At 35.1% G+C, this 12,455-nt stretch overlaps 1 protein-coding gene across 5 annotated transcripts in view; it reads right to left on the bottom strand.

Moving 5' to 3' along the window:
- Positions 1–12,455, bottom strand: part of HEATR5A (HEAT repeat containing 5A) — a 68,808-nt gene that overhangs the window by 35,921 nt on the left and 20,432 nt on the right. For all 5 annotated transcript variants that reach the window (XM_030483754.1, XM_030483749.1, XM_030483750.1 and 2 more), the window contains 8 exons: positions 12,032–12,192; positions 9,366–9,621; positions 8,101–8,256; positions 7,017–7,267; positions 3,713–3,824; positions 2,636–2,788; positions 1,234–1,333; positions 387–496 (listed from right to left, as the gene is read on the bottom strand). In XM_030483754.1, the coding sequence (XP_030339614.1) occupies positions 387–496; positions 1,234–1,333; positions 2,636–2,788; positions 3,713–3,824; positions 7,017–7,267; positions 8,101–8,256; positions 9,366–9,621; positions 12,032–12,192 (1,299 nt within the window). The remainder of the gene's footprint in view (positions 1–386; positions 497–1,233; positions 1,334–2,635; positions 2,789–3,712; positions 3,825–7,016; positions 7,268–8,100; positions 8,257–9,365; positions 9,622–12,031; positions 12,193–12,455) is intronic.

The following is a 12,455-nucleotide window of genomic DNA, read 5'->3' as shown; positions in this document are numbered from 1 at the left end:
CAGGTAAATGAAATTCAGTGGACTATACGCAATTAACTTATGCTAAGATTACACCTTTCTGATTTAGAATTCAATGGAAAGTAAAATAGGCGTCAAAGAAAGTAAATTCTTCAAATAGTTTAAAATTGCAAGGTTGTCTACATTCAAGTTTCAACTAAAAATAGGACAAAAGTCTTTATTTGCAATGGGGGAGAAGAAGATCACGAACACTAGCTTTTCAAAAGCACAGTGACTTCACTACGATTTCATTACATTTAAACAGAGGGAATAAAATTTGTTTATTAGAAAAGGAACTAATTCTTGCTATCTGAATATATGTTGAACAAAAATTCGAAAATGAAACCATGGTAGTTTAAATGCATTTCTCTTCATAAGGAAATACGTACCTTCGTAGGTCTTTGGAGGCAATACTGCTAGTAGTTCGTAAAGTTTATGTCTGTAAACTGTTGAAGGTGTTTTTAAAGAATTTCCATGTGATTTATATATTGAAGGAAGCCTTAAAATATAAAAAGCACATCAGTGATGTTAAAGCCTTTAAGCATTATGTACCACCTCCGGTTTCATTTGTACCACTCTACTGAATGTACTGAATGTAAGTACAGTTTTGATTTGCATTACCAATAGAAGAAGCAAAACAATTTATTTCACATGTTCTGACAGAATGTCTGCTCTCCATTCCCAGACCTTATTTCTATTTAAAACTAGAGAAATAAAAAAAATTTTCTCTTTCATTTTCTTGTACCTATATTTATTATAATTAACTTTTTTGTGTGAATAAGTCAGTTAACTTAGAGCCCAAATACATTACTACCTATTCTTCAGGCAAAAGTTTAAAAATTATAAAACCCTTTCAGTCTTAGCTCTTAATCCAAATATAAAAAATACCCATGTCTAAAACATGTCCAAGCATATTCTTGAACTATTTTTTATTTTATAAAAAATGGCCATGAATAAACACGAATGTGTATGCTTGATTAAAAAAGCACAACAAAAACACTAGCTTAACAAAACCATGCTATAATTTTTTCCCTCACTTTTTTACACAATACTGGAATCTGCAAACACATTATCATGCCAGCTAAAGCCTTCAGCTATACTGCTGAATTCTGTACTCTAATTTTTGTACCTTGGAACGAAAGTTCTTCAGAAAGTGCACTAAACCAAATACAAGAAGATTACTCTGTAGCTTTCCAAAATCAGAATCTCATTTAACAGTTCAATACAAACACTTACTGTGTCAATAAATCAACAGCACTTGGAAGAGGAGGAAGAAGTCTCTGAACAACTTCATCCGTAAGAAGACCAGCACAGTGTGAAACAAAGCTTTTGATAGCTAGAAAAGGAATTGGATTTTAACTTACTTAGTGCAAGATATCTAGAAGAAAAAAAGTCACATTAGTGAAGTAATCACATTATTACCTCACTAATCATTTAAAAGTAGAAGAAAACATGCAATTTTATTTTTTAAATATTTTGACCAATAATTAAAGATACTGATAGAAAACTGAAATGAAAAAAATTGTATTTCCAGATGCAATGTTTTGGTGTCTCAGCTTGGACATTTATGCCCTGACTTTTAATTCCGTATATAATTGCAAGTATTTTTTGCTTTTTGTTATGAATTGAGTTATGGAACATAACTTCATGATAACAGTAAGATAAAGGGGGGAAGGATGATGATTAGATGATCTACTGCTTACTTCTCTAGTTTTATATTTAAAATTAGCTTAATTACTGTACTTTAAGATTTTAACAACTTCTATGTACAAAGTACTTTTCATTATTTATGAAAATTAAACTTGAGTTTAATTTTCAAGAAGTACCTAGACAATAAACAATATTAAAAAAAAAAAAGAAAAGAAAAAGGTTAAAAGGTTAATTTCTTAGTTTACTTTCAAAATGAAATTACTATTGAACTCCACACTTCCCTATAGATTTTAATAGTGAGAGAGCGGGATGATCACTATACTAGGGTTCACATTTCTGTAATGCAAAGGACGTTTTAGTACTCTAGAATACATGACTGAAATACATTTGTGTTATATCTGAAGATCAGTGGAGTCACCTCTTGGAAACACAAATTCACAGCATCTCATGATGAAAAAATGCAACACACCAGACAGCAGCCAAATACATAGCACTCTTTAAGGGCTGAGAATTGCAATCTTCTTATTGTAATTTTTACCTGAGTCTTCCCACTCTCACAAATGTGTTTGACTTCTACTTTGCTTACAGTAAGTTACCTATTAGGAACAGAACTGCTATTTACCAAATATAATAGATTGTATAAACAGCAGAGCACCCCCTAGTTTGGGTCTTTATTCATTACTGTGATATGTAGGTTAAACAAGAGAAGAGAAGCAACCTTCCTGATACCATTTACTGCTTGGAAATCGACTGATTAGAAGAGCAAGAGAAAAAAACATCTTGGGTCTTGTTTTTGGTTTTTTTGTTTGTTTTTACAAAAATGAAACAGATTTATACATAAGTAAATATATACATACACAAGCATGTATGTTGGGGAGTTAATACGTCCTTTACCATCCAATGAAGTATTGTTGTTCTTTCAGAAGGAAAAATAAATAAACAGCCCAACTATAAATATGCAGGGAAAGACACAGTAAATCCCGCTTACCACAGAGAGCACCAGCACGACCTTCCAGTGTTACTTGCCAAGTAAATGAATCTCCTCGCGTCTTCTCCGTTTCTAAGTCTTTAGGAGATGATGGAAAGATGCACTTCCACAGTAACAGCATTCGTGGCAGATGGTGTTGGACAACTGCAGGACCTGTAAATGTTGACAGTTATCATGCCAATGTAAGGATTAATAAAATTTAAAATTTTCTCTTTGGTTCTTTCTCCTATATTCACAAAATCTTCACAGCGGTGAGCAAAATTTTATGCTATTTTTCCAGCCTTCTCATACATAATTTCTCAAATGTTTACTGCCTTGGTACTCCATTTTCATACATAACTACATACCCAGTGATACATATATTAGTATGCCACCAAGCCGACCAGAACATCTGTTTTACTAAACACAGACCCTGTGGATCACCAGCATAAGAGATGTAATAAGCAATAGCGATGTTCAGGAAAGCAAACATTTGTTATAGGTTAATGCACAAGGTGTGTTTTCCCATATTTAAGAAAAAACCTGGGAGCTGCTGGGCAAAAGTAATAGCTGAAAATATGAAAGATGCCTTAAAAATGTGAACAAAATGGATAAAATACATTCTTCATTAGTAATTTAGTGATCACAGTCAATAATCTGACCACCAGTAAATATCAGAAAGTTCTGTAAGATTTAAATGCCTGACAAGAGGGAAATAGAAATGATTAGCTCATTTTGTACTGGCATAGATGTTAAAAAAATATCAGTGCAATTCTTCATGACCACTTGACATGAAGTGGACATGAAGTGACATCTGGTTGGACTGACTTTGAAACTTATCTTCTACATTTAACTAATACCGCTCCCATTCAGTCACTGTTTTTCAGACTTTGCTCCCAATGAACTAATGGCAAATTTAAAAGAAATAACACTTTTATTTAGAAATATTTTCTAAATATTCCAATTAATATTAGGGGTTTTTTTTAGTATTATTTTGCAGGGGTAAATTAAATGAACCAAAGAACCAAAGAACCAAAGTCAGAGACAGAACACAGAACAGCTTGATGTAATTTAAGAAAAATTGTAGAAAGCTACTACCTAATGTCATGAGGGCAGCTATCAACAGCCATCCAGCCTGCGTTCGCTGCAGTGAAATGCGACTGTTCTGAGAAGCAGAACACAACAAATCCTCTGCTACTGTCATGATTACCTTCAAAGTTAAAGAGAAAAACAGAGCATCAGCATTTTAGTAACTACCAAACGTAATTTCAATTCTATTTGCTGTGATACTTAATTCTATTTCAGTGTCCCAAAATAGAATGTTATCTTTCCCTCAAACTCTGGCAATAAACTCAGGCTCATGAAGTTGCAATGACCAACTTCAGTACTAGATGGCTTCGACAGTTCTGTGGGGTACTAGGTAAGTTACTTTGCTACTTTGTCCCCTTTCTTTTATCAGCAGTACAATGACAGGTGACAATTCTCACAGAACCGCGTTGCAAGTATAGAAGTGTTCTGATTATTTATGTCACTATGTAGAAAAAGGATAGCATGAGACGTATGAATTAGAGCTCAGAAGCAGCTGTGAGAGGGATAACAGTCTTTTTCTCCTTATTTTAGAATAAGGTCTATCATTATCTCTGTCAGTATTTTAATCAACAAATGGTCTGACTAAACAAACAACTTAGTATAGTTAAGAATTAATCCTATCTTAGCTTCTCTGCAATAATTGCACATGCCTACTAATATGTGCTAAATGTAAGGTGACAATCTGCACTCTTACTAAAGCATGAGCTACCTAAAGTTTACATGTAAGAACATGCACTGTGTCTATGGACAATTACAGCTACAAATGCTAAAAGTATTCTGCAAGTGGTTTGCTTCAATCATGTTTCCCATACACCAAAAAGTATTTTTTACATCTTGCATTATGTCTGGTCACCAAAACAAACTGCTTATAAATTAGTATTACAAGTAAGAAGAGTGATTATCAATATCATGAAAAGCCTCAGTATAGACAACATCCTTCTATCATTTTTTTTGCACATTATTATTTATTTGGATTGTGTAGACAACATCCTTCTAAAATTTATTTTCACGCTTATAAAACATGCCATGAAAGCTTGCTTTATGTAAGTTTGAAATTTGTTCACTTCCAAAACTCAATATTTTGAAAATGTTAGTTTCCCAGTTCCATAATGCTATCAGGTGGCTGCAAATGAAGAAATCTATTTTTACAGATTCCTGATAGATTTAAAATATTTGATTCTAAAACAGTACCCTTGTTAAATTATACTACTGAAAATCACTAACAGCTTAGTATACTTAAATTACCTGTAAGATAAACATCCTAGAAAGGATTTCGTTTAATGATTTCTGACTATTTTTCTCTCTACGTACTAGGATGTCTCATTTTTGAAGGATTTTTTTGAACTGTAAGCACTAGTACCGAATGCTAAATACATACAAACCCACTAATTATTTTGTTTTCCTCAATAGGTTCTGCCTGCAACTCTAACCACTCTCTCAAAGGAAAATACATTAACATAACACAGCTTCTGTCCAGGTCACTACTGTCTATGTTTGATATTTCCTTTTCAAAACTGCTCTATTTAACACTGGTCTCTTTCAGCTCCTCAGAAGAGGAGCTAGTCTGGAATCTGGCAGTGTTCCTAGGAGAGAATGGAAAAGGGCTTTTGTCAGCTCCTCTGTTCTCCCCCCTGCCAGTTTAGCACAGAACAGTGTTTCTCCCACACTTTTCCGTGCCCTCCCATACCTCCTCCCGGCCCTATTTCATCCTCTAAAAGAATTTAGAGGATGAAATATTTTCCTCTAAAAGAAATCTTTGTTAAGAATTAAGTTTCTCTGTTAAATAGAAACTTTAGCTCTGCTTACTTAGGTGTATAGTATTTGAATGGCACTTCTTGTCTATATGACTGGGCAAACGATATTAATTTTGTTCTCTCCCCATGGTCTTTCAGTAATCATGAGAAAAAATTTTCAAAAGCTAAGAAAAACAGGCTTTTCAGGTTTGTTTGGTTTTTTTTTTTAACATTTATAGATTGTTTCATCAGCAATTGGGACTTTTAATGTGGAGAACTGTAGCTAGCAATGTCTATTAAAGACTGGCATGGAACTGTTAGTCCTCAACAACGCAGAAAGGGTGGGTTGGAATCACTGCAAGTCACTACAAAGGGACATTATTTCAAAAGTACTAAAGCATTCCTTTCGTCTTATAGCGGTGTAAGTAACAAAACCCCTCACAATCCTTGAATAAAAGTGTGCCACTTCTTCTCTAATGTCCACTGGCTCCAGAAAAGGTATTTTCAGAACTGAGAATGTGTTTACATTACGCAAAGAATTAGCATGTACTGCTGACATTTATGTTGCGCTGTGGTGTTCCAACTGTGAGTATAACTCCATGGATGAAGTTCTCATTGAGACAGAAACAGCATCTCTTGGTCTGTATTTCTACAACTGCATACCCCTAAAACTTCAGAGCGCAGTATGTCCTATCTGTGCTAGTGGAGAGACTGGATCTTGGAGAGACTGCAAGTTAGACTATGTTAATGCATGAAACTGGTTTCTGTTACATTCTGTAAAAAGAAATGAAAGTATGTATCTGTTGGACTTGATTAAAGATTTCTTTGGACTTGACCAAAGATTTTCAAGATAACACATAATTGCTGTTATTTTTGTAAGCACTGACTAAACTGTACGCTGGAGAGTCACTAATAGGCCTGGGAAATCTTAATTTGGTTTAAACTGTGGTTGAATGAGTTTCCTCCTAGGAAACTTGTTTCCAACATCACAGCATGAAATAGTCTGTGTATATACGTTTAATCATGTTTTTAAATAAAAAAAAAATCTTTTCCTTTGGCAAAGTCTCCTCCAAACTAGCCTTTTCTCACCATTAACACTGCTGAAATGACAGCTTTCTAATTTAAGCCAACATCAAACTGGGCCAGAATTGCAGAAGGTTTGATCTTGCTGTAAATAATTTAGTTTGAAATTCTGAAAAATGTAACTCTACTGAATAAATGTTTTCTCCAGGTAAACCTTTTCTTAGGCTGTTCAATGTCAGTCCTTACAGCTCCACAGAATTGACCTCTGTCCCAAAACAACAAACTTACCCCGCAGCAAACTTCCTCATAAGAAAAAGTTAACAGTATGAGTGGTTTAATAAAGTAGTTCGTGACATTTCTTGATAAATTCAAAATCCTGACACATGTGAGAAAAACACTTGCTTATTTGACTTATGGTATGCTTCAAAATCTCTTTCTCGAGGAAATAAAGTATATCATTACTATACTGGGTTATGTGATCATGTCATAAAGAATACATGCAAATTCTACTGCAAAAAAACCCCAAACTGCCTGTAAGTAAAGTATTCAGACCATACCTTCCCTTTTCCATGTGGAATTCCTAAAGGACAATGTTTTACTGCACCCAGCAAAGCAGCAACCGCAAAACCGTAGCCAGTTACCGCTTCTGGGGAGGATTTCAGTGTACTAAGACGTTCAATGCAACGATCCAACAGTAGGGACACATAGGAGGGCAAAGCTACTGCAATACAGCGTAAACACCAAGCTGCTGTTAGTCTAACTGAAATGCTGGGATGAAGAATGACAGAAATTACTGCTTCCAGAACTCCTGAAAAATAAAATGCATTAACACACTTAAGAAATAGGCAAGCAGATTGTGAAACAAGCAAAAATGTATACAAAGGACTGGTGAACACACCACTATCCAGTGTTCATACTTCTCTTTAAAAAGTTCTATTGATTTTTATTGGGAAATATTTCTTACCAATTGAAATACCTAAACACTTTTCAAAAAAGTTACCCTGAAAAGTAACAACATGAAGAAAACCCAACATATTACACAGTCATCCATCAACATGCACAGAATATGTGTAAGTATTCTTAAGGAAGCAGAAATCTAATGGAAACAGATGTCCACTTGAACACATCCAGAATAAATGCAGCTAAATAAAGGCAGATGAAGATACACAGCTCAAATGAACAGATTTACTGTAAACATTATGAAGTGTTGGACTTCAAATACAACCCTTAACAGAGTTAAATTTGATATGGATTTTTTTTTTTTTTTTTTTTACTTGATGTACTATTGCAGGTCAGAGAAGATATAGAACTCCTTGGTCAATACCTGAAGATTTCCTACAGCATGTAAGCTAACCAACCCCTTCCTTGTTCTGTTTTTATGGGGTTTTTTGTGGGGTTTGTTCATTGTTTTTTGTGGGTTTGTTAGTTTAGTGGAAGAAAACAGAAAACGATAGAACTACTAAGGAGGTCCAGGTGAGGAGACTGCACACCAGAAGGAAGGTTGTGGTGGTCAATGCCAGACAAAGGATCCCGGCAGATTTGAAAGAATGGACTGTCTAGCCATAAGAAATCAGAGAAGATCACAGTGAACAAATGAATGCACTTTGTATTCTGGTTCACAATATAATTCAGGGATTGTACCTGTACTGGAATCTTGTAGTAGTGGTGCTGCTGTAGTTCCCAAGCCATGGATGAGACTTCCGAGCTCCTGAAGTGCACACACAAGCACATGCTGACTTGCTGTCACATCTGTTGTACTAATTCTTGTTTCCAAGTTACTGTCGCTTATTGCAGCATCTGATAACACAATATAGGAAGATCCCCATGAAATCATTACTAGAATGAAACAAACAGATCACAACAAAGATTTTGCTCTGATTAAGTTGTTTATATTGTCAAACGAGCTTTTATCATTACCATTATTATTATTGACCAAACTGTTTTCATAAAGGTTTACCTTCACTGAGACAAGCACATTTCTATTACTCACATGGATAGTGTAGTAATATCTGTGAGGGCAGGTGGGAAGCTGAAATGGAAACTACCAAATTCCTTATCTTTAAGTGATAGGGAACAGTGGCTATTAAGAAGCATGCTATTCCCAGCCTCATTGAAAGTGACTTGGAGAGGTCATGATTTGGTGCAACTTGCCATTTACTACATAGTAGGACAAAAAAGAAGGAAAGAGTGAAACAGTGCAAGTGAGCAAGCAAGAAGGTGAGGGGGGACAGGGAATAAAAAGGGAGGGAAAAATCTGGAGGTTTTGGAAAGTTCATCTTTTGAGACATAAATGATTATGTCAGTTGAGACATTTAACATGTAGATATTTAACTGGGATATAAGAAGCAGCTGTATACCAGGGGATGACCGGTTATGCCCAGCATTCTCTTTCTTTTTCCCTACAGGGACAATAGTGGGAGATAAGCAGCTTTTTTTGGAAGCTGTATACAAGACTTTATCATGCAAGAGATGCTTTCTCCAGGAGAAATGCTCATTTTGTCAGCCACGAAACAAATGCTTCTTTTTTGAACCATCAGTAGTGTCAGCTGCTCTGAACAAGGCAGCAGAATCTGTCTAGACATACATTAGCTGCCAATCTAACTTATCTTACAATACTGTCTGTATGTTATTACTGCATGTATTTATTATTTTATTTGTAATTGGTTAAAATGATATCACCAGGGAAGAGTGTTAAAAGAGACGTGTACACATGTGTGAGTATACACACACAAACAAATAAGCAGCTTAAGCTAAAAACAAAGCAGTCCATTAAAAGCCCTCTACATTATTATGGTAATAAATCAGTACTATATATTCTATTTCTGCAGTCTCTGGATTAGGAAGTTAGACAATCACTTAAAAAGGAAAAACAGAGGCCCAAATGGATAATCTTGTTAGACCCATACCCACAACTTTCTTCAGTTTCCAGATGGCCTGACAAATCTCCTTGGCAGCTGCAATTTGAGCTTTTTCCCCAAGAAGGCCTCCTACTGTAGCTCGAAGGATAAATGAAACACAGCGGCGACAGCTGATAGCATCTATCTGACTCTGAATAGCCTTAGGGTGAGACTGAGACACGAGATACAGAATATGGGAAAAGAAGGCAGAGAAGTTCCTTTCAAGCCATTGTGCTCCTAATGTAGAGACGAATACCACATATGCCTGGAAGAAATTTGAAAAGAAAACATATTTTAGAGCAATATCAGCCAGAAAACCACTGCCAACTATCCTGCATACATTTATTTTTTTAATCTCTGCATATTGCCACAACTAAAACATCACTAAACTGATATTACTTATACATTTACACATCCACAAATCCCATACATTCTCACTTTTAGGTAGCTGTAATTTTTGTTTTAATCTATTTAAATAACATAAATTACTATCAAAACTGTACTAGCAATATTATAGCCTGCTTTGACTGTAAGTTAATTCAAGCTGCTTGCCCATGTTATTTTATCCTAGAGTGTGAGAAATGGCAGTTTATCCTGCACAGGCACTTGTTATGTAAAACATTGTGTTTGGTCTCACTGAACAACAGCTTCCAGCTATTTAACATTCTGCACATGGAACCCAAATTTAATGTATGAATGCATTTTAAGAACTACTATGTTACAAAACTGTAACCCATAACCCTGAGAGAATTTTGTTATTATAGGCTTTGAATTAGGGAATATTTGCAGCCCCCAAGCATTGCTCTTCATGTCAATGAATTTGTTTGCCTTGCAGTGGAGGTACCATAAAAAGACTACATTTGTCACAACAAAGACAAAGAATGCAGAGTCACTTTACAAATCTAATCACAAGACCATTTATTTTGCCACATAATACGCTCCCTTACAAATGCTTTCCATGTGCACGTGTTGGATTTTTTAATGAAAAGATGTGTTACCATCAAGAAAAGGGAATACAAAAAATGAGAATATGCAAATGAATGCACAAAATTCCTCATAAGAAAGTCCACAACTTCTGCCCACATCAACAAACTTCTATATTTGCCTCGTTTGTACTTTGCCTCGTGTCTAATATTAACAACAAAATTATTCACATAAAGTGAAGTTCTATAAATGGAGAAATTGTACTATTCGATCCTGTTAGCATCTAATAGCTCGACAAATACTACTTAGGCTTCATAATGTACCAGTACATTATCCCCATTTCACAGATTTGAAAACTGAGGAATTTAACAGAATAAATAAGACTTGTGAAGAGTCATACTGCCATGGCTACAGTTACAACTACATCTTGAACCTGGCTTTGTTGTGAATAAATATAAATTCTTCTTCCATATGCAAGAAGTAATCTTCAGTGGTTTTCTTACTTTTTAATTTATAAAAAGCTGCAATTCACATAGTAATTAATACATTTTATAACTGCAAGCGTTTTCTACTCGCAAGCACTGACATATGCACAATTTGTCAAGTTTTCCTTAAAGAAACACAGCACTATTTTAACTAGTTCTGGTAGAGTTAGAGTGTACTGTCTAGCACAGATACTATTGTGTTAACATAGAAATGCATGAAAAAGGAGACAACCTCCAAAAAGCAGTACAAATAGTCAAAACAGTGAACTATCTATTCCTGGAAAACTAATAAAACCACCACGTATACAGAACACCCTAGGAGTCTGGCATGCATTTTCTAGGCAAATAGCTGTCAAGGTATTATTGTTCTCCAGCTTTTCTGTCTCTCTGCCAGAAGTTAATGCTTCCACCCAGCATGATTTGAGCATGGAAGACAATTTGTGAGCACCTTCTAGCTGTTTCAGAGCAAAGTCTGGCAGCTTCTATCAGTAACTGAGGCTAATTTACAGATTTTTTTACACTGCAGAAGTTGAAATGAATGGAAAAAGCCCCTTTACTGGCAAAGGGGACTTACCAAATAGCTGTGGGGACTGTAACATATTAAAATACAGCTGTTTGATAAGTAAAAGTTCATCATGCCTGTAGTCATGCCATGTAAATGCTGTTTAAGATCCTATTTCCAGAAAAAAGTGAATCTGATATTATCTGAAAAATTTATACTGTTTTTACCAGCATGCACTATATGGTCTGACTCCAGTCCTGCTCAGTTAACAAGATTCCATCCTCTAACTGATCATCCTGGAACACAGCAAAACAGATATTTGTTTTTTTCCTCACTAAATTCTGTTTCCCTTATTTTTCATGCACTTACTCAAAGCAAAATCATTCTTTCAGAACAGGACTGGGAATGTCCCTATATAGAAGGAAACTATTCCCTATGTAACTTTTCCCTTTCATTTTTAGACATAAGGTGTTAAGTTTTAAATTAACTATTTGAAGAAAGTCCTTATTTATATCACTCGAAATTCATATCACATGAAGCTTTCAGAAGTAATACATATTTAATTTTGAAAAATGCAAACTATCAGGTAAACAATAAGCAACAACAAAAGTCTTTTCATTCTAGCATAACTCAAGATGTAAATCCTTATTTTAAAGTACATACATTTCATCATGGATAGAAAAAAGGATGAAATAAGAAATACATGGAGCGCAAAACAGCTATAGGAATTTTTAGCAAAAAATCATAACTAACGTAATCCAAACCTGAGTGACTCCAACTCTAACATCTCTGCTGACTGAACTGGTCCCTTTCAACATATCACCACTGGCTCGTAGAAATCCAGAACTTCCACGCAGAAATCCAGTTCCCAACAGCTCCATCACTTCTTCCAAAGAGATTCTGCGGAAGTTATGCCTGGTGGATGCTAAGAATAGATGTAAATCTTTAGAGGAACAGCTCTGTAGAGCTTGCTACATTTTAGAAGAAAAGTTTCAACTCGTAATTGTTTTAGAAAAAACGACTTGCACAAGTTCAGTACCATAATCAAATTCAAATGCTGTTTGAGCATAATTTCACAATAGAAATGAAGACATTCTAGGACTCAGTGTTCCAGCAAACCCAAGTATTTTTCAAGTTCTTCTGATTCAGCTATCTTTAAATAGTTTAGGCCATCACCTAATATGTCCA

This window comes from Strigops habroptila, chromosome 4 (assembly GCF_004027225.2).
Source record: "Strigops habroptila isolate Jane chromosome 4, bStrHab1.2.pri, whole genome shotgun sequence".
In the NCBI taxonomy this organism is placed as follows: domain Eukaryota; kingdom Metazoa; phylum Chordata; class Aves; order Psittaciformes; family Psittacidae; genus Strigops; species Strigops habroptila.
The sequence above is the reverse complement of the archived record's forward strand: the minus strand, read 5'-3'. Positions and strand labels throughout refer to the sequence as shown.